General features: G+C 40.3%; 1 protein-coding gene across 1 annotated transcript in view; it reads right to left on the bottom strand.

Moving 5' to 3' along the window:
- CLSTN2 (calsyntenin 2) overlaps positions 1-26,499 on the bottom strand; it is a 580,028-nt gene that overhangs the window by 343,774 nt on the left and 209,755 nt on the right. Inside the window, exon 2 of the mRNA XM_045856852.1 lies at positions 15,458-15,580. Within this exon, the coding sequence (XP_045712808.1) occupies positions 15,458-15,580 (123 nt within the window). The remainder of the gene's footprint in view (positions 1-15,457; positions 15,581-26,499) is intronic.

The following is a 26,499-nucleotide window of genomic DNA, read 5'->3' as shown; positions in this document are numbered from 1 at the left end:
TTAGGTATGAAATACAATATCAATCTGCCATTCATTCACTCCACAGACTGGAAGTGAACACCTACTCAATGCAAGGGGCTAGGGACACACAATGGATTCAGACCATGATAAGGCAGGTTCGTGAAGAGACAATTACAGCCCAGATGTCAAGTGCCATGGCAGAGGTGAGAACTGCTTGAGTGCAGAACCACGAGGATGCCACTCAGGATAGAAAAAACAACCCTCTTGAAAGAAATTAGCCAGCACTGAGTACCAGGTCCAATTACTGAGGAGTCTATTTCACATGTCAGTGTGGGAGTCCTGTGAGGGTGGGGCTATGACCCTGACATGGGGCAGGTGGGATTATACGGTACCTCTCACTACTCCCCTGCCTTCTGGCTGCACACAGTGGGTTGCATTTGGCTCAGGACCCTCTTTGTCAATGAAGTGCAGACATTTAGAGTCATGTCTTATGGACATGAGAGTTGGGGTGGGTGTGGGAGCCCAGGGGAAACAAGGCAGCAGTCAGGAATATCTGAGTTTGTGGGATAAAAGAAAAACACCACAGATGAGAAAAAACGGATGGTAGAGGGCACAGTCAGCAGCAGGGACTTTAGTGGAAGGTTAGATGCAGCGTTGGCCTGCATGCGAGCCCATCCTGCATCCCTAAAGCTCAGGAGGACACATCCAGCTCTGGAAAGGGAGGACTCTGTGGTAGAACAGAAAGAGCTATAGCACTAGCAGTCCAAACACATTTCAATAGGAATCCCCAAGAGGACAAAGGCCATTTCCTCCTGGGCTGGCAGACAGGCGATGAAGGGAAGTCAGCAGGGATCAGTGCCCTACCATAAGGGCTGACCCAGGGGCCTGTCCGCAACGGGGAGGACCACTGATGACAGCATTAGAGTACCAAGCATCAGGAGTACCAAGTGGCAGAGGCTGAAATAGAAACACACCCGGAACAGGATGGCGGGCCCATCACATGTGAGGGTGGTGTGGAGCCAACTGTGGAGCGGCAGACACTGGACAGGGCCAGAAGGGATGGCCCAAGGAGTGGCCGAGGTGGAGAAATGGCAGAGGGGCAGGCTGCAGTGAATGTCCTATATGGCATTTTACATCTCTAGGGACTGACTCTAAGAAAGACACAACCAAAAAAGTGTAAGGGCCAAGGAGTGCTCTTTGTGCGTGACCCTCACAGTCCACAGCCTTTGAAACCAGGACAGGCAGGGGCTTTTGCTAATGTGCCCTCTTTCCAAATTAGTTTTTTAGCTTCCTTGCTCTTGAAATTTTGTTATTAGTATCATTAATATCCAAAATAAACTCGGCCACACTGGGATTCACCTTTTGCCTAAAAAGAATATTGTATTTTAATGAAGTCCATGACCACCCAAACCAATTATGGCAAGGGATGTCATTTACCATGACACTCAGCTGAAACTTAAATAAATAATAATTTTTAAAGTTTGTAGATCATACTGAACTTGGCTTAATAGGCCCTCTCTCCAAACCTCTGAAAGGATGGCTCATAAAAAAGTAATTAGTTTATATAGACTGTCAAGGTTCATGGGGACAGCTGGCCTTTGATGCCTCATCTGTGATTACAGGCAGCTACAAGATAATAAAATTGAGCTCTGAACTCATGCCAAGGTATTCAGTGATCTCACGCTGGACACAGTGCCAAACAGAACAAACTATAAGTGCTTGCATGTATTCCTATTCTTTCATTTGGAATCTCAAACAAGTCTGAGACATTTAGGATGTGCATTCATCGGCCCCAAATTCCTATTAAAGTAAAACCATTAACCTTACAAATTCATGTTCATAATTAATATTTGTGATGAGGTCTGATTCCAGGCGTACTCAATATGGCCATTGTCATAAGTCACACAAATGGCTTCTGGAGAAGGGATTTGAATCGGTATTAATTTGTCTAAGCCTGGCTATTAACCGATCCAATTACTGACAATGGAGCTGGTTTTCAATCACCATTGATTTCACTGTGATGATCACCAGTTACAGCTTTTTAAGATTTCCTTGATGCTTTCAAATTCCTAGTTCATTCTTCTCTCTACTGCTCCTTTATCTGAAATTTCTTGGGCCTTTTTTCTCCCTAAGCCCAAATGATGCTTCATGCCTTTAATACATATGAACAGGTAGTTTTCGTTTGGCCTCTTTGGTTTCCAAGGACAACGACATACTCAGCCATCTCAGGAGAGAGAGTGGATATACAAACAAGTGCAACAATGAGGATGTGATTTCATGCAAATCCAAGATCACCAGGACACCAGGCCAGCTCAGGAACTGAGGCCACGGTTCCCAACAGGAACCACTTGCTCTATTCACTCAGGGCACCTCTGCTTCTCTCTGGGACCAGCGGCCAAACCTCAGTCTGCTAGCCAAGCATAACTTTGATTGGTACATGACACAGAAGCTTCATCTGCAACCCTTAGCCTCCAATGTGGCCCCTCAGCACTCAAACCGGAAGCCAATTTGCCTGTTGTTTTCTACCCAGGTGGCAAGTCACAGGCTATAACTAGCCTAGTCATTGGCTGCCTTGAGTCAAGTGCCCACCTCAGGTCCAGATACAAATGGGCAAACGAGCTCGGTCATGAGGCCTGGAATCTGACCACCAGGGTTAGTGAGTGGGAAAGTGCCATAAACATGCTTGTATCACAGTTGTCTATAAAGCCATAGATTTGGAGAGTATCCTGGGATGCCTTCGGGCTCAGAGCCTGATAGGTACCTATGTCTTCTGTTTTATCTCCAATAGGTTTTTTTTTTTTAAAGGCGGGGTTTAGTTTGGCTTTGTTAATTTCATTTTTCCTGATTCATTGTGTAGGAAGCCCTGACTCTAGAGTTCTAGGTTGACCCCTTTGTCTTTTTGCTGAGACTGCACAGAATCTGAGGCACTCACACAAAACTGAATGAAGCTGAGTGTCCTCATGGAGTGAGGCCAGGACCCTGACCACAGGGGTACTGTGTCCACTCCCGCTGAGTCCACCATCTGTGGGATGGAACAGAACCAAGACACGGCAAAAGAGAAGAGTGGTTAACAGGGAGCAGTAGAGAAGCGGTGGACTGGGAAACCAGTCTGAGGGAACAGAGTCACCCTCAAAGCAGGGGAACCAGGCAACAAGTTTCTGGCAGGATATCGGGATCACTATGACCCAGACCAGTGATTGCTATGTGCTTCCCATTATTCCACCGAATGGGAGTGAGGTTACTGAGGTTTTCCCTCCCCTGGAGGGTTGTGTGGGGAAGGTATTTTTCTGCCACTCATCTCTGGATCAAGAGGAACTAATTCCAAAACTGATGGGGATCACAAAAACCTGGGCTTCAAGCCAGATGCCATGAGTGGATCCAACTTTGGAGGGTCCTAGGATAAGGTGAGCTTACTTTGCATGAGGAAGGCATGTGAATCATTGTGGCCAAAGGGCAGACAGGCTGTGATAGAATGACCACACTGATGGCCCTCATTTGCCAGCCCTCTGTGCCCTTGGTATTCCACCCCTGCTTTGACTCTGGGCTTGGTCATGTGATTTGTTTGGCCAGTAGGAAAGAAACTTGTGATGTTTGTGCTTCCCTGTAATCACAACAGGGATATGCTCAGGCCAGCCTATGAACATGAGTACACTAGCCTTCTGGAAGAATAACTGGGGAAAGAGCAGTGTCATCCCAGCCAAGGCTACTCTAGACCAGCCTGCCTATAGCCTAGCACCAGCTGCCCACGGACACTGAATGCACCCAGCTGGGACCTGCTGAGCCTGAATCAGATTAGCAGAGCTGCCCATCAGTAGCTAGACTGGTGAGAAAAAATTAATGACTGCTTTTTGATGTTCCTAAATGTTGGGTGGTTGCTGCACAGCAGTACCTAAAACATTTGGAATTACAGCTTCACCATTATTACTGTGTTCATAGAAAATTACACACAGTAGTTCCCTGTTACCTGCAGCTCCACTTTCTGTGGTTTCAGTTACCTGCAGTCAACTGCAGGATGAAAATATTAAATGAAAAATTCCAGAAATAAGCAATTCACAAGTTTTAAATTGTATGCCCTCCTGAGCAGTGCAATGAAATCTCACACCATCCTGCTCCACCCCACCTGAGGTGTGGACCATCCCTTTCCTTTGTCCAGTGTATCCACAATATAGCTGCTCCCTGCCAGTTAATCACTTAGCAGCCATCTTGGTTATCAGATCGACCACCAGGGTATCACAGTGCCTGTGTTCAAGTGGCCCATATTTTTCTTAATAATGCCCCCAAAGTCATTCACATAACTTTCATTACAGAATATTGTTATAACTGTTCTATTTTACTATCAGTTACTGTTGTTAATCTCTTACCTAATTTATAAATTAAACTTTATTATGGGTATGTATGTATAGGAAAAAACTATATGCAGGGTTCGGTACTCTCTGCAGTTTTAGACATCCACTAGGGGTCTTGGAATGTAACCCCCATGTATAAAAGGGGGCTACTGAAATCTGATTTAGCCTCAGTCTCCCCTTCTGTAAATTAGGGATAATAATCATGCTTATTTCAGAGGATTGCTGTAAAAATTAAATAACATACTGCATATAAAATACCTGCTATGTAGTAAGTGCTCAATAAATTTTAGCAAATTTTCCGTGCCATTGTGTACAAGTTGTTTTCTGTACAAGGACGTACAACTGAGGGGACAAGTAGGGGCTGACATCCACCTCTTTCTGTATTTGCCAAGTCGTGTGCTCTGGTGTGGGACAGTGTCTATCTGTAAGAAAGGACACCTGTTTCCAATTTGCACAGTTACCATATGGGCTGGCTCTATTATTATCGATTTCATTGCTCACTTTTCATGTAGTTTTAATAATACTGTCAATGACTCAGAATCCCAGAAGACTTGAAATTCCTTCATTCAAGGGTTTCTCTCAAGCTTTCTCCTAAGTGCCAGCACTCGAGCTTTTCTAACTTGGAACTTCCCTTACTCTTCAGCCTAACTGACAGTGAAGGGCCCTCAGGTAAACACTGGTTCTCCCTCACACATTAGTGTGAACTGGAGCAGGCCTCACCAGAATCTTCTCATTGAGAAGGTCAGCATCACTGGTGAAGAGCCTCTCACCTCCGTTCAGACCATGAAGCCCAGCCCCTGCTGTGGGAATCTACCTGGGACCCTCACCCTCTGCTTTTTCCTTGCCCAGCCATCCCTCTATCCTGCCTTCCTTCCTCTGTACTCTGGCCCTTAGTCGCTCCTCTAGCCATCCTGTAGGGTGCATCCCCTTAGCTCCTGACCACTCTGCACAGGAGCAGGTTGCATAACCATACCTGAAGGGTCTCCAGCTGCTGCCAAAGAACCCCGTGCAACCAGGCTCCTGCAGAGATGCTTGGAAAACCAGGATTAATGATGATCATGATGGAGAAGGAGCCAGTAGTAGAATCTTTCAGAGGAGATGGGCCATCCTAAACTCCCCAAGGCTAAACTGCCACACAGCAAAAATACATATGACCTTTAGCATGAGAGAAATTAAAAGTAACAACAACAAAAGACCAAGGGGCAGGGCATACACAGACAGACAACTTCAGGGACACTGATAGACAGGAAAGAGGATAATTAACGAAAAGAAAGATTTGGAAGCATTTGTTACAGTTGAAAGAAAAATTTCTTTTTTTTTTGAGGGGTTGGGTTGGCAAAGACTCCAAAGCTGGAAAGCTCACTCACTACTCTCCTTCTAGCAGCATAGCTTCAACCTAGAAAGCAGCCACAGGCCATCTCTGTGGCTGAAGAAATATTTTGTTTGCTTCTCAGCAAGGCAGGGGTTTTGTGTCCCAGGATCCAGAAGCCCAGGGGTTATGTGGATGGCCCCTGCCCACCCCAAAGGAGCTGAGACCTGCCTACTGAGCTGCTTGGCCATCAGCACATAGAAGGAGGAGTAAACAATGTCAAAGGGAAACACTGGAGCGACTGCAATGCCTGAGGTAGGACAACCAAGAAAGGACTCCAAATATGCCCTTAACCCCATATCAATCACTGTCAAGGCTGGCAGCTGTCAAGCTGGCAGAAGACAACCAAGGAACACAGCCAAGTTAATTCTTTAATTCCAGAGTTATAAATGCATCAGGTCTTTCTTCCTCCAACTCTGCCTGGCAGACCACTCCAGCACCAACAGCATCAGGACCAAAGTTGCAGTCCAAAAAGCCTCGTTGATCCTGGGAACTACAAATAGACCCATTCATTGTCATCCTCCCCTGAGATCACAAGCATCAGCTCAACCAGGTCTTCTGGCTTATTTACTATTTGCTGTGTCCTCACCCCTCAAATTTTTTCAGCTTTAAAGCAACTTTTGTATTACCTTGATGAGTTCTCAAATAACATCTTGCCTATAGCTGGAAACCCTCAACTCACAGTCACTACCGTGAGAAGGGGAATTCCTCACAGGGATGGAGGCCGGAAGCCTGCAGAGATGGGACTGAGGGCTCCACCACAGGCTGTGGACAGTTGTGGGAGTCCAGTCCAGTCCTCACTTCCCTGTCTAATCTGAATCCCACCATCTGCTCAAAAATTGAGCAATCACAGATCATATCAACAGGAACATTTGACAACACAATCTAATTTGTCACTGAAAATAAAACAGGTTTGTTTACTCACTATCTATGAATTAAACCATAAACATAGAATACTGACTCTCTGTTTATATAATAAAGATATTTCAAAGTTGCACATGGCAGTGTGATTTCTAATAGTGAAAAAATATTGTAAACAATCTAAATATACAAAAATAGAGAAATGGTTAAATGAACTAGAATATGGCTCTATGATGTGTAATTATACCTACACTTGAGTAATATTTTTGAGCATGTTCTAGTCAGCTTCGAAGTTGTCTGTGAAAGTGAAAACACAAAGGCTCTGAACCATATACACTATGATACAAATTAGTAAGAACTACATATCTACACGTGAACAGTACAAAAGTCTAGCAGGTCTTAGGAGTGAGGGTTAATTTTGTTTTATTCTTTATTCTTTTTAGCAATTTTCACATGTACTTGAATGAATAGACACTGGTCCATGTCTTTCTGGTTCCCATTTATTCTTAATTCCAACACTGAGAGGTCCAAGACAGTTGCCCATACTGTAGATTCCAGAGAGGTCTGTACCTGATCCGCTTCAGGGACTGTTATGGACTGGCCTCTGGCTGAGGCCAAGTGAATGCTCAGAGAGGAGGGTGGGACACCAGGGGGCACCCTGCCCTGGTCTTCAGGACTGACCCCCACCACAACATAAGACACATCGACTGTGAAGCTGACACAGACAGCTCCTCGGCTGCCAGGACCAGCACTCAGAGAGCCATGGGGCAGGGCAGACTGAGGATGGCTGGGCCTAGCACAGGTGGTCCTGAGGCTGCTGGATGGGCAGAGTGAGGCCCAAATGGGGTTTTCTGCCGTGTCCCACATCCTATCAGTCGGACCTCTTCTATGGTTTTTGCCACTGCCGTAAACTACCAAAACACTGATTTGCTTACATTTTTCTTTAAATTGTTTTTTTTTATGAATTTACTTAAAAAGAGAACAACTGAAAAGCCAGGAATATTTGCCTTAACTAAAAAGGAACCTAAATAAAATACAGCAGAATATTCAAACTCTAGCTCAACGCTCTTGCCTATGGAATGCTATGAGATTGAGCTTGCCCTTCTTTGTCAGAAAGAGAGACTAGCAAGTGTTTGAGAGGTGTTGAGGACATTTTGACCCTCTGACAATGCACCTTTCTCTTTAACATAATCATAAAGGTTGAATTAAGAACTTAAAAGAGAACTTACAATGGGATTCACCATTCTTGAACTCTATGTCCAGGTACCACATAATTCTTCTAATGCCAGTGAGGTAAGTCTCACACACTGGACAACTGGCAAAAGAAAAAGAAGGCAAGACTTGCAGTCTGAGAACTGGAGTCTGGAACTGAGTGACAGGGCTGACCTACCTTCAGCTAGGTAACCTTGAACAGTTATTTAATTTCTGCAAATCTCAATGTCCTCATTTACAAAACAGAACCACAATAGCTGACCTACCTGTTTCACAGGGTTGGTGTGAGGCTTGACTGTAATATTTTGTGGGCAGCATCCGGCACACATATGTGTGTCTCTGTGTGTGCATATATGTGTATGTTTATAATAAAAAGGCAAAAGATACACTTAAAAGTGTATCATGCAACTAATAGATTTTTCCACAGAGAAAATTATAGGTAGAATGTAAGGAAATGTATTTCCAGCTAATATTTGTAGAGTTCTACACAATTCACAAACTACTTTCCCATCCATTACTTAACTGATTGTCTCCACACTGCCACAAAATCACACAACCTAGGCAATATAGCATGATGGTACAAGAGGGTGACTACATTAAGCCTTTAGAACAAACTCCAAAGTTACTTTTTTCTTTTGCTTGATATCATTATCACAGATTATAATCATATCATTGTACTCAATCTAGAATGAATTAAACACATGTGGCTTATTGATGATGATAAGAGTTTCGATTACTGGAGTTCGAGCCAGGATAGAGGTATAGGTAGAAATGCTTCACTTCCTCACATAACCAAAAGAAGATAACACCAATTAAAAAAGAATAAACAACCAGAACTGCTGGAAAATTAAACTGCATGGAACTCTGACAACCAAGGAGTTAAAGAAACATTCATCTAGACTGGTAGGAGAGACAGAGACGGGCAGCCAGGAGGGAAGTACCCGTGGCAAGGTGGTGGACTGCACAGTAGAGACAGGGCTGGCTGACCAGAAACTAAAGACTTTAAACCTCTAGCTGTAAAACACTGTGGGGGTTGCAGAGGTGGGAGAAATTCACAGTCTTACAGGAGAGTTTGTTGGAAAGTGGGGCTAGAGCGGAGCAAGTGAGAGGCATTGCTCCCTCTCTGACCCCCTCCCCCACAGACAGCACTACAGTGAAGCAAAGAGGGTTGCCTGCCCTGGCAAATATCTAAGGCTCCACCCCCTTACAACATAACAGGTATTCTGAGACAAAGAAATACGGCCCAAATGAACAGATAAAAATTCCAGATAAACAAACTCAGTGACAAGGAGCTAGCCAACCTATCAGATGCAGAGTTCAAAACACTGTTAATCAGCATGCACACAGAAATGGTTAAGTATGGTCGCAAAATGAAGTAAAAAATGAAGGCTACATAAAGTGAAATAAATGATAATATACAGGGAACCAACAGTGAAGGGAAGGGAACCAGGACTCCAATGATTTGGAACAAAAGGAAGAACTAAACATCCTAGCAGAACACAATGAAGAAACAAGAATTCAAAAAAAAAATGAGTAGTGGCTTAGGAACATCCGGGACAACTCCAAACGTTCCAACATCCAAATCTTAGGTGTGCCGGAAAGAGAAGAGGAAGAGTAAGAAATTGAAAACTTATTTGAACAAATAATGAAGAAACACTTTCCCAATCTGGCAAAGGAAACAGACTTCCAGGAAGTTCAGGAAGCCCAGAGAGTCCCAAAGAAATTGGACCCAAGAAGGAACAAACAAAGGCACATCATAATTAAGTTATCCAAGATTAAAGATAAGGAGAGAATCTTAAAAGCAGCAAGAGGAAAGGAGTTACTTACAAAGGAGTGCCCATTAGGCTATTAGCTGATTTCTCAAAAGAAATCTTACAGGCAAGAAAAGCCTGGAAAAAAGTATTCAGAAGTCATGAAAGGCAAGGACCTCCACCCAAGATTACTCTATCTAGCAAAACTATCATTCAGAATATAAGGGCAGATAAAGTGCTTCCCAGACAAGGTCAAATTAAAGTAGTTCATCATCACCAAGCCCTTATTATATGAATTGTTAAAGGGACTTACCTAAGAAATAAAAGAAGATCAAATACTATTAACAGTAAAAATGACAACAAACTCATAATTATCTACAACTGAACCTAAAAAAAAACAAAAACTAAGCAAACAACCAGAACAGGAACAGAACTGCAGAAATGGGGATCACATGGAGGGTAATCAGTGGAGTGGGGGAGGGGAAGAATGGGGGGAAGGTACAGGGAATAAGTATTATTGGTAGGCATAAAATAGACAGGGGGAGATTAAGAATAGTATAGGAAATAGAGAAGTCAAAGAACTTATATGTACCACCCATGGATATGAACTAAGAGGGTGGGGGAAATGCTGAAGGGTATGGGGGTACAGGGAAGAAAGGAGATAAAGGGGAGAAAAAAATTGGGACAACTGTAATAGCATAATCAATAAAATATACTTTAAAAAAAGAATTATGATTACTCTGATTAGTCTCATTATCATTGCTAAGATTATCAGAACTATGATATATTGGACATCTATTAACTGCCAGAGAGTGTTCTGGGCACTTTGCATCAATATCTTATTTAATCCATATACTAACCCAGAAGTAAGTGATGTATTTATTCCCATTTAAACATTAGGAAACTGATCCTCATGGGAGCTAACTTATCTGAGACCATATAGTTAGTAAATGTAAAAGCATGTGCATCTGGTCAAAGCCCAGGACTGTTCACAACCAGCATTCCATTCTCACCAGAAGAAACCAAGATGCTGCAAGCCCCCAGGGATGGTCTTTGTCATCAGGCACCTATGGGGCCTGAAGCACAAAAAGCCCTAGACAGATCCAAAGATAAGGAGGCAGATAAATGTGCAGAAGCTGAGCAGAATAAGGAGGACAAACAAAGTTAATCATGGAGAAAAGAACACTTCTTGCTGCAACCAGACACCAGACCAGGCCAAATCATGTCCCAAGCAATTTTCTGGGCAGCCTTCAGAGGGTCACCCAGCCTAAGAAGCCAGCCAATTATGCCTGATCACTCTCTGTAGCCTTGTCCTTACAAAAGACAAGTCCAGACTGGCCCAATGTAGACAAATGAGCAGTTCTATTTTCTCTGAAAGGTAATCTAATTCCCTTTCAATTTAAACGTCTCCACAGTTTCCTAACAGGCCTCAGTGGGGCTCATGTAGAAATTAGTAAGTTCAAAATGTGCCCAGTTTGCTTTCATTATCATTTTTTTTACCATGCAGTGGATAGAATTTTCATTATTACTCAAACATTTTTCTGCATCTGATTCTCTTAGAAGGTCATATCCACTGGGCTCAGATACAGGGTTGAGAAATGAGTCAAGTATAATGTACTTATCTGAGGTCTGAGGTTAGTTCCATTGACTAAGAACCGGTGCCTCTACTGATCAGGTGGGGTAGGTATCAAAAGGCACTATCCTAGGAAAAGGGACCCCAGAGCAAGTGGTGAGAAGTGCAGCCCCACAGCTAGCCTGCTCTGGGATACTGAGCAAGTATTATTATAGCTTGGTCTCCCTGTAATTTAGATATCACATCCATGAAACAGGCAGAGAGAAGGATGTAGAAAAGAACACTTAAATACAACATGCATCAAAGACATTCTTTAAATTTAACCACACAACCACCCTGGAACGCTTATATTATTTTTCGTATGAACTACCATATGATCTAGAAATCCTACTTCTGAGTATATATTCAAGGAAAATAAAATCAGGATATCAAATAGATACTCCCATGTTCATTGCCTCATAATTCACAATAGCCAAGATATGGAAACAGCCTAAGTGTCTGCCAACAGATGAAAGGATAAGTGTAAATATATGCTTCACACTTACATATGAAATGGAATATTATTCAACCACAAGAAAGAAGAAAATCCTGACAGTTGCTACAATGTGGACAGACCACCTTGAGGATATTATGCTCAGTGAAGCCAGACAAAGATAAATACTGCATGATATCGCTTACATGTAAAATCTGTTATGTGGAATCACTTACATATGGAATTACTTCTATGTGAATTCACTTACAGGTGTAATCAGCTTTGAAAAGCCAAACTCAATAGAAACAGAGTAGAATAATTGTGACCAGGAGGGTGGAGAACATAGGGAAGTGTTGATCAAAGAGTAAAAACATTCAGTTAGAAGACAAATACGTTTTGGGAATCTAATGTACAGCATGATTATTATAGTTAATAATACACACAAACACACACACTCACACAGACAAATGGTAAGTATGTGAGGTAATGGAGGTGTTAGATAAGGCTATGGTTTAATCATTTCACAATATATACATTAAATCAACATGCTGTGTACCTTAAACTTATTCAATGTTATATGTCAATTATATCTCAATAAAGTTTGGGGAAAAGCAATTATGAACTATAGACTATTTTTTTTTATTTTTTATTATTGTTCAAGTGATGTTGTCTCCATTTTTTCCCCACCCCAGCCTTCCCCACCTCCTACCCTCAACCTTACCCTCCTCTGGCTTTGTCCGTGTGTCCTTTATACACGTTCCTGACAACCCTTCCCCCCCGTCCCCTCATTATGCCCTCCCTCCTCTCCTCCGTTTACTGTCACTTTATTCTTAATTTCAATATCTCTGGTAATATCAAATATTAATTGAATAGGAAACCATTTAGCCATTTAATAATTTGCATAACAATATTTAATAAAATGGTATATTTTCATTTTTTAGTGAGACAAATAAGTTATATTATTGAATATAAGGTAGAAAAAAGAGTAGAAAATGAGTGAAAGGGATATACTAAAATGTTAATAGAGGCTCTGGAGGTAAAAAAACATTGTCCAGATTTTTTTAGTGCTTTACTATATTTTTCTCATTTTCTACAATAAAGACTATTGTCATAATCAGGAGATATACAATAAAAACTATTTTATATCCCTGAACTTTGCATTCTATGCAAAATTGAATCATGATTTTTATTTAAATAAATGACACTTTACATAGAAAATTTTTCTTTAAAAAATTGTTAAAGGAGTGGAATTTACAAGAAAAACAAGACAGGGAAAAAATAATACAGATGACCCACCTCCCACCAAGCACATAACTCACCCTTATGGACTAAACTGGAAATAAAGACCACTGGGAAAGGGGTGGAAAGTGACCCACAGCACAGGAGCAGTTGATAAGGGGGGGACTAAAAGATGCAGTTGACTTTGAGAAGTGATGGAGCCAGCAGATATAAATTTTTCAATTTTATGAGAATGATAGGGATCTGAAATAAATCTTATTTTCTTTTTAAGATAAATGTTTTGAAATAAACCTTGCAGCGTGGATGGATGACCAGTGCCTGTGTCCTGTCTTAGAGCTAATCATAAATAACAAAGAGAAAAAGAGCTTTGACCATTTTGAAAAGCATCTTTTTATTTTTTGCTCTTAAAAGCTTAGAAGATTGTATTTGATGCATTAAGCTAGATTTTTTTAAATGCAGCTGCAACTATCAGGAGGAGTATAGAAATTGTCTTCAGATGAAAATAACTAGTCAGGGCTTAGCTTAGAAGTAAAGCTTCATTTCAAGATGTGCCTTAAAACCCATGGGCACAAACAATGGTTAGAATACAAATTCAAGTTTAAAGGCATTTGGTAGGCTTATGATTTAAGGAAATTCTTTCGTGAATATTCAGGTAAAATTGTTAATTGTCCTTCGGCCTTATAACCGAAGAAGATAAGTCATCTTTTATAAATTGAAACTTTCAAATATCAGATTTGCTTGAAACGTACTCCCCCACCCCTGCATTTTGGTCTGTACATTAGAAATCTTGTACCTTAACTGTAGAACAGCTTGTTCAACAACTTGAGCTTCCTTTTTCACTAATGGATGAAACAGGGCTACACTGAAGGCAGACATTAATCAGGCACATCCCCTCCCTTTTAAAGAGTTAGCCTCACTACACTAAAGGGACAACGGCATCCATTTACTTCCCATTTAAAACGTCGTTGGTTTTCTCTGCTCTGTTTCAAAGAGGGGTCCCGTATTCAAATGGAAAGGTGTGTGAGAGGACTTGTTTGGAGGAAGAACCACTGCACACAGGCTTTGAGAGCAAAAGAGGCGAGGGAAGCCAGGGGCACGTGGCACACTCTAGACAGGGAAGCCGCCGCTCAGCTGTGCATTTCTGACCTGATTCGTCAAGACCAACCAGAGTCCTCCCCTTTTTATGGTAAATCTCCCAATATCTAAATGTCATATCTATTTTTTAAAAGCACAGAGTATATGCCAAACCAAACATTTTCATAATCCAAACATTTCTGCTAGTGTTTGTTTTAAAAACCCATTTCTGAGGATTGTTAAGAATTGTTGATTAACCCCAATACAAGAAAGAGAGGAGTTGGGATATTCTCAGGCTGGCAAAGGTTTGGAGAGGAGACCTCATCTTTTGTGGGAAAATAAACATTGTGGGATTTATACTTCCCAGTGGAATCTGGTTGCACTGAGACATCTGAGGATGGCTGGAAGTCATAGGGAAACATTCTAACTCTAAACACCGTGGAAGTCACAGACAGGTGCCCTTGGTGGTTATCATTCTACATGAAATCATGATGAAGCCTTCTTCTGAGAGTCAAGAGCATCTCCCCATGTTTTGCAAGAATGCTTATGGGTTTATCTTCACATAACACTGAATTTGCCCCATTTAACCCACCCCCTCACTCCTCACTTTATCATCTTCTGTAATGAAAAAAGGACCGTCACAAGGCTTATCTCTTCAAAGTCCAAAACAGCCAATTTTTTCTGCCCAAGTAGCTCATAATGTAGCAGACAAACTGTCAGGAAACATAGACTTTATCATAGTGAAAATCTCAGCCTGGCACCCATCTATCATAAAACAATCTTCTAAAAATCTTGAAAACCTTCATTAAATTTCCTGTCTTCCTCCTGACAGTTATAAAATGTTAACAATATTACTCATGATGCAGGCATCTTCATAAATTCTTTGTTCAATCTCTCCACCCTCTGCCAATACTATCCCCTTCTCTTTGCCAAAATCTATGGAAACATGAGACATAGCCATATTCTTCCCATACCCCTCTTCGGGCCTGGACTTTGCAGAGGGTTTAAGGAGGAAGTAGTTGCAGTCTTAAAAACAATGAGAAGGCTCTCCATCCATAAGCTGCAGAGGGCAAAATCGCACTGCTTTTGGGTTCTTCCTCTGAAAACAACATCCACTTTGAAGCTCAAGGGCACAGCGCTGTCCTACATTTAGCAAATATTTATCAATCTTTTTTCTTTCCCTTTCCTCTTGCCAATCTACCAAGCTACAAGTTTTCACATGCCCATGATATGCGGGTAATGGGGACAGTGGATCATACACTTTCTCATGTCTATGGGCCATCTTTCTAGAAAGGACTCCTCTATGGAACTTACTAGCCCAAGTCTTCCATCTTACAGAGACCACTTCAGCAACATACCATTTCTCAGAGGAAGAAATAAGCCTTTTGCATTGGAGGTGACACCAAGGAGAAAAACCACAAAGAGGTAGAGAATCCACACCAGAAATCAGAAGAGGCATACCACTTTGAAATCACAGGCTGATCTGTAAGATACACAGCATAGTGATAACAGCTACAAAGCCCGAGCCTGGGCTTTGTGAGGTTTCCCAGCTTGTCTCCACAGTGAGCCAAGCCCAATCACACTAAGCCTTCATCTCACCTGCAAAAGGAACTGGTGCATCTTTGTCCAGGGCTACTAGTGGTGGGTCCAAAATGACTGTGTCATTGTTCTCAGTAATGACTCCATGATACGAAGTCTCGATCCATGGCTTGTGCTTGTTAACTGTGGAAAAACAAAACAAAAAGATTCACCTTTAAGATTATCATTTGAATAATTAATTCATAATAGTAGTATTAATATTATATATTTACCCAATCATAGACTCTCATCTAACCACCACATGAGGGACATAGAGCATGTTAGTCTCATTTTTATATCCAAGGACACTTCAGAGAAATGCAAAGAGAGGTTCAATAATTCACTCCATGCACACAGAAAGTGAGATGATCACTGAGACTGAAAACACAGGTTTTGGTTCTGAGATTGTGGACCTTTTACTTTACCAAAAACTCATTATCTCTATTTCTTGATGCCCCATATAGATACTGTTAAAAATTGTTTAAAAGCTTTTACTCCCCAAAACTACTATCCATTAATAGATGTTTCAGAATTAAAATCTGTTATCAATCAACAGACTTGAAGGTTACAGCCATGTGCTAGAATTTCTGACCTCAACCTAATATGATCCACAATTAGGAGCTGTGACTGCATTTTATACACATACATATATGTCTGAGTACCAATATATCTGCAAAGAGTAAAGATAAGACATTTGATTATTTTCTGGTGACTTCAAGATTGTTATCTAAATGGTCTAAATTATCTAGCAATTTCATTTCTCTTCAATAATTTGATTAGTTGAATGATATATGATCTAATGAACAATTAATACACTTAAAATACATATCGAATATACATTACTGGTTGATTTATATCCCCAAAACATAGGTTGGAATCTTAACCTCCAGTACCTTAAAATATGACCTTAGTTGGAGATGGGGTCTTTACAGAGGTAAACAAATTAAAATGAGGATGTTAAGGTGGGTTTTAATCTAAATTGACTGGTGTCCTTATAAAAAGTGGAAATTTTGACCCAGAGACAGACAAGCACAGAGAGAGAACATCACGGGAAGATTAGAGTTGTGGTGTCACGAGTCAGAGAACTACCAGGAGCCAGTAGAGAGGCACTCAGAGCGAGCATGGTCCTGCTGACAACTTGACTTAACACTTCTGGCCTCTAGAACTGTGAGACAATAAATTTCTGTTGTTCTAAGTCATCCCATTTGTGGTACTTTGTTAAGGCAGCCATAGAAAATGAGTACAAAATATTTATAGTTAACAGGTACTAATGAAGAATAGAAAAATAAAATATGACATGTCATTATTGATGTAATATTCCTGTGAGAGAATCTTAACTGATGAATATGTCATTTCTGCCAATTCCATCACCTTGATTAAGTCTGGCCCAGCTGTCTCCTATCTGGATAGCAGCAGTGACTGGTCTTCTAGCAAGAAGTCTTGTCCCACTCTAATCCAATCTCAATACTGGCATTAAGAGTGATCTTTCTAAAATATTAATCTGTTTACTCAACTGTGAGTGCCTTTATTTTATTCCCCATGTGCCCTCAGAGAAATCTAGGTGCAGAACAGGTGCTTTAGAAACAAAATAACAGGTTAGAGAGAGCCCTAGAATAATCAAAGGTGTCCTGGTGCCAGTCCTCACACCCTGCTTCACAGTTTAAAAGCGTCATCACATATATAATGCTCCCCATGATAACCTAAGAGGTTGATGTGATTAATGGGAAACAATGAAGAAACTACTTCCACAGGTGTGACTTTCCAAGATGGCCACAGGACTGGTAACAAATAATTGAGAAAGCCAAAAACTCCTTCATATTCCATATCCAAAAAGCAACCACAGTCACACACACACCCTATTATAATATATATGTAATACACATTCTAATATATAACATCTATTATAATACATACATGTTATATTACATGTTTTTCAGTAACCATGGCAAAGCAAGAGCTTATAGATTTGAGAACAGCCTCATCACGGTGGCTCCTGGGTCCTCCCCAACCAATCATACTTCAAAGGATGAGGAAAGAGCTGTTTCAGGATTGGTGGTAGCCTCAGCCCAGGCCACCTATTCCACAGCAATCATGAACTAAGAGGCAGTTTAGTGGGGCAGGGACAATGTCTTGCTATTCTCAGGTCTTGGCCCCTGAGGTCCATTTCTGCTGACTGAATCATTTCCAGGGCAGACAGCAGCTCTGACTACTGCAGGTCTAAAAGGGGCAGCAGACTCATCCATGCTCACATGTTGGTATTTAATCCGGTGCCTCATTATGGACACTGGAATAATTACAGCCACCCTGAGCTGTCTCTTTGCTCTTTTATTAGCCATCAACACAAATGCAATGTAAATAATATGCAGCTGTTGGGAGAAATGATTAATCCTTTTTTCCTTTTCATTAAACCTACAGGCTATTCGTTAGAAATGTGTGCAGAGGATATGCCAGGAGCTCACGCAGTGTTTCAGATTCATTGCACCACTTGGCTCAGTGGAGGACAATGGAATTAGGAGTCGCAGTTGTTGGGTTTCAGCCATGCTTAGCCACTTCAGGGCTGATCCTGTGCAAATCAGGTGACCACAAAGACTTAACTCTCACAGCTGTAAAGTGGGAAATACAACACCACTCACAGTGTCGTCAGATCATCTGGGTGAGCTGGACACAAAACCCCTGACATTTCATTACTCAGACTTACCACCCTGCTCAGAGAGCAGGGACAGTGTCTGCAGGAGAGGCAATTTACAGACCTTAAAGTTGAAGTTCTCCCTTTGAGTGGGAATGGGTTTATTCCCCCCTATCAATAAGCCTGCCTCCCTTTCTCCTCTCCATCATTACTACAGTTATTTGGGTACTTATCAGATACACATTAGACATTTTACATACACTCCTTCATCCTCACAACAACTTTTTTAGGTAAAAGTTCGAATTTCATTTTGTAGGTAGGAATTGAGGCTGAGGGGTTTAAATATTCCCATTTTAGAAACTAAGAATGTTAATATCCCTAAAATTTCTCATTTCTTTCCCACTTTATAACTTCCTTCAGGCCTATCTTGACTTTTGTTTTGTCACGTTGTAAAAACATTTGCATTTTGATGTGTAACCAAAATTAAATCTTTTTTTTTTGCTTTCTTATAAATCAAATCCTCAGATTGCTAAACCAATAGTATAAAATTTACATTATTTTGGCTATGAGCATATTATAGATGGCTGAGCCAAGCACTGTACAAGCATTATTTGTCCTTTTTAGTAGTCCAACAGTTGTTTCAAGGACAAAATTCCTTGAATCCAGACCAATTGTATTCTTGATTCTTTTACTTCATCAAATGGCCGAGTCACACTCCATTTTAACTTGCATTATATTTGAAACCAGCTTCTTTTGTATATTATTTTGTTTTCTGAATTTCATGATTATCTCTTTATTTCTATTGAGTTTTGAAACACAGAACTTCTTCGCCACATCACAATCATATTATACCTTTTTATTCATTTTATCTACTACTCATTCCTCATTTCTAAAATGGAGATATGTACTTGATAGGAATGTTATAAAAATTGCATATAAGCATTTAGGCAAATGTAGTACCTCGACAGCAATAGGCATTCTTATTCTCTCATGTCCCCCTAGCTCATCTCAAGCTTCCAAGTGACTGATGTGTGGCCTTCCACTCTCAGGGGTATTTACCACAGCTTTATTCATTCAACAAATATTTATGGAGTGTCTCAAATATGCAACAGACTATTTAAGTATCTGGAGTAAAATGGGGGCAAAGTCCCTGAAAAATCATTTCACAAAATTTAACATCCATTCATAATTTAAATTATGGGCAAATAAGGAATTGAAGGAAACTTTCTTAATTTCATAAAGAACTTTTAAAATATATTTTATTCATCATGCTATGACAGTTGTCCCAGTTTCCCCCCTTTGCCCCTCTATGCTCAGTAAGCCCCTTCCCTCCAGCAATCCCCCCACCACTTAGTTCATGTTCATGGGTCCTGCATATAAGTTCTTTGGCTTCTCCATTTCCTATACTATTCTTAACATACCTCTGTCTATTTTGTACCTACCAATTATGCTTCTTAATCCCTGCAAATTTCACCCCATTCTTCTCCTTCCCCCTCCCAGCTGATAACCCTCCACATGATCTCCATATCTGTGATTCTGTTCCTGTTCTAGTTGTTTGCTTGGTTTGTTTTTGTTTTTTAGATTCAGTTGTTAATAGTTGTGAGTTTGTTGTCATTTTAATATTCATAGTTTTGAAATTCTTTTTCTTAAATAAGTCCTTTTAACATTTCATATAATAAGGGCTTGATGATAATGAACTCCTTCAGCTGTACCTTGTCTGGGAAGCACTTTATCTGCCTTTCCATTCTAAATGATAGCTTTGCTGGATAGAGTGATCTTGGTTGCAGGGTCCTGCTTTTCATCACTTTGAATACTTCTTGTTGGTCTCTTCTTGACTAAAATGTTTCTTTTGAGAAATCAGCTGACAGTCTTACGGGAACTCCTTTGTAGGTAACTCTCTGCTTTTCTCTTTCTGCTTTTAAGATTCTCTATTTATCTTTAACCTTTGGCATTTTAATTATGATGTGTCTTGGTGTGGTCCTCTTTGTGTCCAACTTCTTTGGGACCCTCTGTGCTTCCTGGATTTTTATGTCTATTTCCTTCACCAAGTTAGGGAAGTTTTCTCTTTTTTTAAAAGATTTTATTTATTTATTTTTAGAGAGGGTAAGGGAGGAAGAAAGAGAGAAAATCAACGTATGGTTGCCTCTCACATGGCCCCCACTGGGGACCTGGCCTGCAACCCAGGCATGTGCCCTGACTGGGAATCAAACCTGCGATGCTTTGGTTCGCAGCCCACGCTCAATCCACTGAGCTATGCCAGCCAGGGAATGGAAGTGTTCTTTCATTATTTTTTTAACAAGTTTTCAATTTCCTGCTTTTCCTCTTCATCTGGCATCTCTATGATATGGATGTTGGCACTTTTGAATATGTCCCAGAATCTTCTTATACTCTCGTCATTTTTTTGAATTCTTATTTCTTCATTTTGTTCTAGTTGAATGTTTATTTCTTCTGTATGTTCCAAATTAATTATTTGAATACCAACTTCTTTTCTTCACTGTTGGTTCCCAGTGGATTTTTCTTTATTTCACTTAGTGTAACCTTCATTTCTTCCCTTATGTTTTTGCCATACTCAATACATTCTCTCAGCATCCTGATCACCAGTGTTTTTAACTCTGCATCTGATATGTTGACTATCTCTGTTTCATTTAGTTCTTTTTTCTGAGGTTTTGTTCCATTCTTCATTTGGGTCATATTTCTTTGTCTCCTCAATTTGGCAGCCTCCCCATGTTTGTTTCTGTGTATTAGGCAGAGCTGCTTTGATTCCTTGTCTTAGCACACCTGTTAAGTTGTATGGGGCAGAGCCTTAGGAATTTGCCAGGGTGGGGCAACCTACTTCACCAATCTGTGGTTCTGTGTGGGGGAAGGGTTAGAGAGGGCAATGCCACTGCCTGGCTTCTGTAGGCTTGCCCAGAACTTGCCCCATTTCCAGTCACTTCACCCACTTCTGGTATGTGACTGGCACCCTTCTAGCTGTTGCACTGGTGGTGTCTCCCAGAGTGGATGGGTTTGCATATGTTCTAAGTCCTTGTGGTCCCTTTAAATGGACTCTCCTGAGATACTTGGCAGCTTCTCCTGCCTCCCTAACCATCACTGGCTTTTATAGCCAGAAGTAATGGGGCTTTATCTTCTTGGTTCTGGAACTCTGTGCTGTGAAGTCTGGCCTGGGGCTGGGGTTGCTCACTCCCAAGGTATCCCTCCTGATTTTTATCCACCTCACCTGAATGTGGGACTGCCTGTTCCACTGCCTCTCTACCCATCTCCACCCCTCCTACCTATGTGGATGAATGTGGCTTCTTTAAATCTTTGGTTGTCGGACTTCCATACAGTTTGATTTTCTGGCAGCTCTGTATTTTTTTTTTTTGTTTTGAGGTTCGTTGTAATTCTTCTTGTGGTTGTCTAGGAAGTGAAGCATGTCTACCTATGCCTCCATCTTGACCAGATGTCTGATGCAGAACTTTTATGAAAACCTATAGCAAACATCATGCTTAATGGTTAATGAATGAATGATTGCCTCCCAGGGGCAAGAAGAATACAAGCGTGTCCACTCTTATCTTGTATGGTACTATTCACATTGTACTGAAAGTTCTAATTTGTGCAACAAGGTAAGAAAAAAATCAGATTGGAAATTGAAATTGTTTTTATTCATAGAGGACATGATCATCAATGAAGCGAATTCTATGGAATCTACTGAAATGCTATTAGAACTAATAAGTGAGTCTAGGAAGGTCACAGTATACAAAGGTAAAATATAAAAATGAATTGTATTTCTATGCACTAGCAGTGAACAACTAGAAATTTAAATTCAAAAATACTAATAGGATAGCATAAAAAAACATGAAACAGGAATAACTTTCACAAAATTCATGCAAGATCTGTACACTGAAAACTCTGTAAGACACTGTGGAGAGAATTTAGAGAAGATCTGAGCAGTCTTAATGGAGCATTCATGATATGATAAGACTCACTATAGTTAAAATATAAATGTTCCCCTAACTGAGCTATAGAGTCAATGCAAGTCAAAATAATAGCAGGATTTTGTTAATGGATAAACTAATTTTAAATGTTTTATGAAACTGAAAAAGACCTGTTATTGCCAAAACAATTTTGAAAATTAAGAGCAAAATTGGAGGACTCACACTACCTGATTTTCAGACTTATTGCAATACTACCCTAATTAAGAGAGTATGGTATTGACATGAAGATAGCATGTAATGAAAAGAAGATATAGAGTGCAGAAATAAATACACATACATATGACCATGACCAATTAATTTCTGACACATGTTCCAACATAATTCACTGAAGGGCAAGGATGGTCTTTTCTTTAAATGTTGTTGGAAAAATTATAAATCCATATCCAAAATAATTTTTTCAATCCTACTGCACAACCATACACAGAAATTATCTCTAAATGGATTTTGGTCCTAAATGTAGGAGTTAAAATTATAAAACCTTTAATAGAAAGTACAGGAAAAAATCTTAATGTCCTGAGGTTAGGCAAAGATTTATTTGAAGGGACAAAATAAGCATGGACCTTAAAAGATAAAATTGATACAGCAAACATTATAAAAATTATAAACTTTTAATTTTTTGTCTCTTGCTTTTGGATTTTTTTTATCGTTGTGCAATTATAGTTGTCCCCATCCCCCCACCATTACTCTCCCTGCCCTATTCACCAAACACACTTAAGAAGATATTTTTTTTTAAACCACAGACTGGGAGAAAATATTTGCAAAATATATCTCATAAAGGATTTGTATCCATACATATAAAGAACTCTTAAAACTCAATAAGATGACAAATAATCTGTTTTAAAAGGCAAAAATTTGAACAGACCTCTCACCAACGTAAATATATGAACAGCAAGTAAGAACATGAACAGAAGCTCAATATTAATAGTTTTCAATAATAAGTAAATCCACAATGGGATAATACCACATGTCCATTGCATGGTTAAAATAAAACAATACCAAGTTCTGATGAAGATGTGAAGCAACTGAAACTCACATATTGCTGGAAAGAATGTAAAATAAAACACTTTGGAAAATATTTTAGACTTCTAGTCAAGTTGGAAGCATACATGGCTCACCTCTTTGCACAACCACATCAAAATTACAACTAAAATATAGGACAACCATCACTCAGAACTGTCAGAAATCAAGTTCAATGGAAATCTGACAACTACAAAATTTAAGAAACCACATCCATCCAGACTGGTAGGAGGGGCACAGATGCAGAAAGGGCTGGTACCTCATCCACTCGTGGTAGATAAAAACTCAGGAGGGATATCTCAGGAGTGAGGAGTCCCATCACACCAGATTCCCCAGCCCAGGGTTCCAGTCCTAGGAAGGTAAGTCCTCACAACTGCTGGCTGCAAAAACCAGTGGGGAATGAGTTGGTGGAAGAAATTTCTAAAGCCCCAAGCAGTTCCTCTTAAAGAACCCATACACAGACTCACCTTCTCAGACTCACTCCCTCTGAGCTCCTGCACCAGGGTAGTAGCTTGAAAGGCACCAGTGATATACAGGGAGAAACTGAAGTGTCTGGCATCAAGGCAAGCAGAAGCCCTTTTCTAATCCTTCCCTTGACAAAGCTGGCAAGATGGTGCTGCATCTGACACTCCAACAATCTGGCTAGCACTGTATGACCTACCTTGGAGATCCCCAGAAACTCTGAATCACCCAACTAATGGGCCTATCCAAGTTGCTTTTCCATATTAGTGGCTATTCTTAGCTCATGCTTCACAACTTCCCCATATCCTCTCAAACAAGCAACAGCTGATCTCAGTGAGCCCCTGGCCCACCACTAGCAGAAGCCAGCCTAGATTCACAGCTTGGCTTCACTTGGGAATCTCTAAACCCAACACAAGTAGCAGCCCTCTCAAATGCTTTATGGCTCAGGCAAGGTGGCCCAGGGAAAACACAGGTCAGGGCTGACCTTGGCCTGCACCACTTGGGAAAACCCAGGGCAAGCACACCCATGAGACAGCTAGAGACCATGCTGGGGTACCACCACCCTGCTCCTTGCACAGCTGATCCTCCACGGAGGGCAGAGGTTGGTGGTAAGTGGTCACAGCCAATCCTTGCAGTTGACTAGCCTGGGTAAATCCCTCTCATTGATCTGCCAACAGCAATCAAGGCTCAACTACAAGAGGAGAGTGTACTCAGCCCAAAGGGTGCACTTTGAGTACCCAGCTTGGATGATAGGGGAGGCTGTGCCACTGGATCTTACAGGACACCTACTACATTAGGCCACACTATCAAGACACAGAGTCAAAGCAGCTCTAACTAATACATAGGAACAAACACAGGGAGGCTGCCAAAATGAGAAGATAAAGAAACATGGCCAAAATGAAAGAACAGATCAAAACTCCAGAAAAAGAACTAAACAAAATGGAAATAAGAAATCTACCAGATGCAGAGTTCAAAACACTGGTTATAAGGGTGCTTAGGGAGATTAGTGAGGACCTCAAAAGCATAAAAAAGATCTAGTCAGAAATGAAAGATATACTAATTGAAATAAAGAACAATTTACAGGGAAACAACAGCAGAGTGGTTGAAATATGAAATCAAGAATAAAATATGATTTGGAACATAAGGAAGCAAAAAACATCCAATCTGAACAAGAAGAAGAAAAAAGAATCCAAAAAAATGAGGACAGTATGAGCAGCTTCTGGGACAACTTCAAGTGGTCCACCATTCTCATCATAGAGGTGCCAGAAGGAAAAGAGAAAGAGCAAGAAATTGAAAATATATTTGAAAAAATAATGAAAGAAGAACTGCTATAATTTGGTGAAAGAAACAGACATGCAAGTCCAGGAAGCACAGAGAGTCCCAAACAAGATGGATGCAAAGAGGCCCACTCCAAGACTTATCATAATTAAAATGCCAAAGGTTAAAGATAAAGAGAGAATCTTAAAAGCAGCAAGAGAAATGCAGTTAGTTACCTACTGAAGAGTTCCCATAAGACTGTCAGCTGATTACTCAAAAGAAACTTTGCAGGAAAGAAGGGATTGACAAGAAATATTCAAAGTCATGAAAAGCAGACACCTACAGCCAGCATTGCTCTTCCCAGCAAAGCTTTCATTTAGAATTGAAGGGCAGATAAAGAGCTTCCCAGACAAGAAAAAACTAAAGGAGTTCATCATCACCAAACCATTATTATATGAAATGTTAAAGGGACTTATTTAAGAAAAAGAAGAAGATCAAAACTATGAACAATAAAATAGCAAAAAAAATACATATCTATCAACAATTTAATCTAAAAAACAAACTAAGCAAACAAGAAAAACAGAGACATAATCATGGATACAGACAGTATTTTGAGGGTGTGGGGCAATAGGTGAAGAGATGAGGATATTAAGAAGTACAAATTGGTAGTTACAGAATAGCCATGAAGATTTAAAGTATAGTATAGAAAATGGAGTAGCCAAAGAATTTATATGCATGACTCATGGACATAAACAATGGTGGGGAGTTGCCTGAGGGAGTCTGGGATGCTGGGTGGAGGGTGGCAATGGGGGAAAAATCAAGACAACTGTAATAGCATAATCAATAAAATTTATATATATATACACTTTAAAATAAATACAATTTAACAACAACAAAGAAAATATTTTAGCAATCACTTTGGAAAATAATTTGGCAATTTCTTATAAAATGATTCAACAATTCTATTCCTAGAATCTATCCAAGAGAACTGAAAACAAATTACACAAAAAGACTCCTACATAAATGTTTGTAGAATCTTTATTCAAAATAGTGCTAAGCTGGCAACTAAAATAGCCATCAACTAGTGAACAGATAAACAAATTTCAGTATATCTCTAAATGGACATCTATTCAGCAATAAAAAGAAATCAACTACTGATCCATACAACAAATTGGATGAATATTGAAAGCATTTTGCTGGTAAAATGAAGTGAAAGAAGTCAGATACAAAAGACTATATGCTGTTTGATGGCATTCATATGACATTCTAAATAAATGTCAAAGGATAAGGACAGATAAGAGATCGGTAGTTGCTAGGGTCTGGGGTGGGGTGAGGTTTGCTTGCAAAGGGGCATGAGAGAACTTTCTAAGATGATTGAACTGTTCTGTATCTTGATTGTGGCGATGGTTATACTTGATTGCCTTTGTCAAAACTTATCAATCTGACATTTCAAAATTTTATTACGTGTAAATTACACCTCAATCAATATGAGGCAAAAACAAAGTCCTTATCCTCAAGGGACTCTCAGACTAGACAGAAATCCATGATAGCCATATTGTAAGAGGTAGGTAAGCAGAGGAAAAGCAGAATACTATGGAAAATGAGAGAAGCACTAACCCAGCCATGGTAATCCAGAATTACTTCCTTGAAACAGTAGATTCTAAGCCATGAGCAATAGGAATTAGCAGAAATAAAGAATGTAGAGGATTCCTGGCAGAGGACTGTGT

The sequence above is a fragment of the Phyllostomus hastatus genome, unplaced genomic scaffold, assembly GCF_019186645.2.
Source record: "Phyllostomus hastatus isolate PE091 unplaced genomic scaffold, TTU_PhHast_1.1 phas_scaffold_129, whole genome shotgun sequence".
NCBI classification, from domain to species: domain Eukaryota; kingdom Metazoa; phylum Chordata; class Mammalia; order Chiroptera; family Phyllostomidae; genus Phyllostomus; species Phyllostomus hastatus.
Note: the sequence above shows the minus strand (reverse complement) of the source record. Positions and strands in the feature narration are given on the sequence as shown.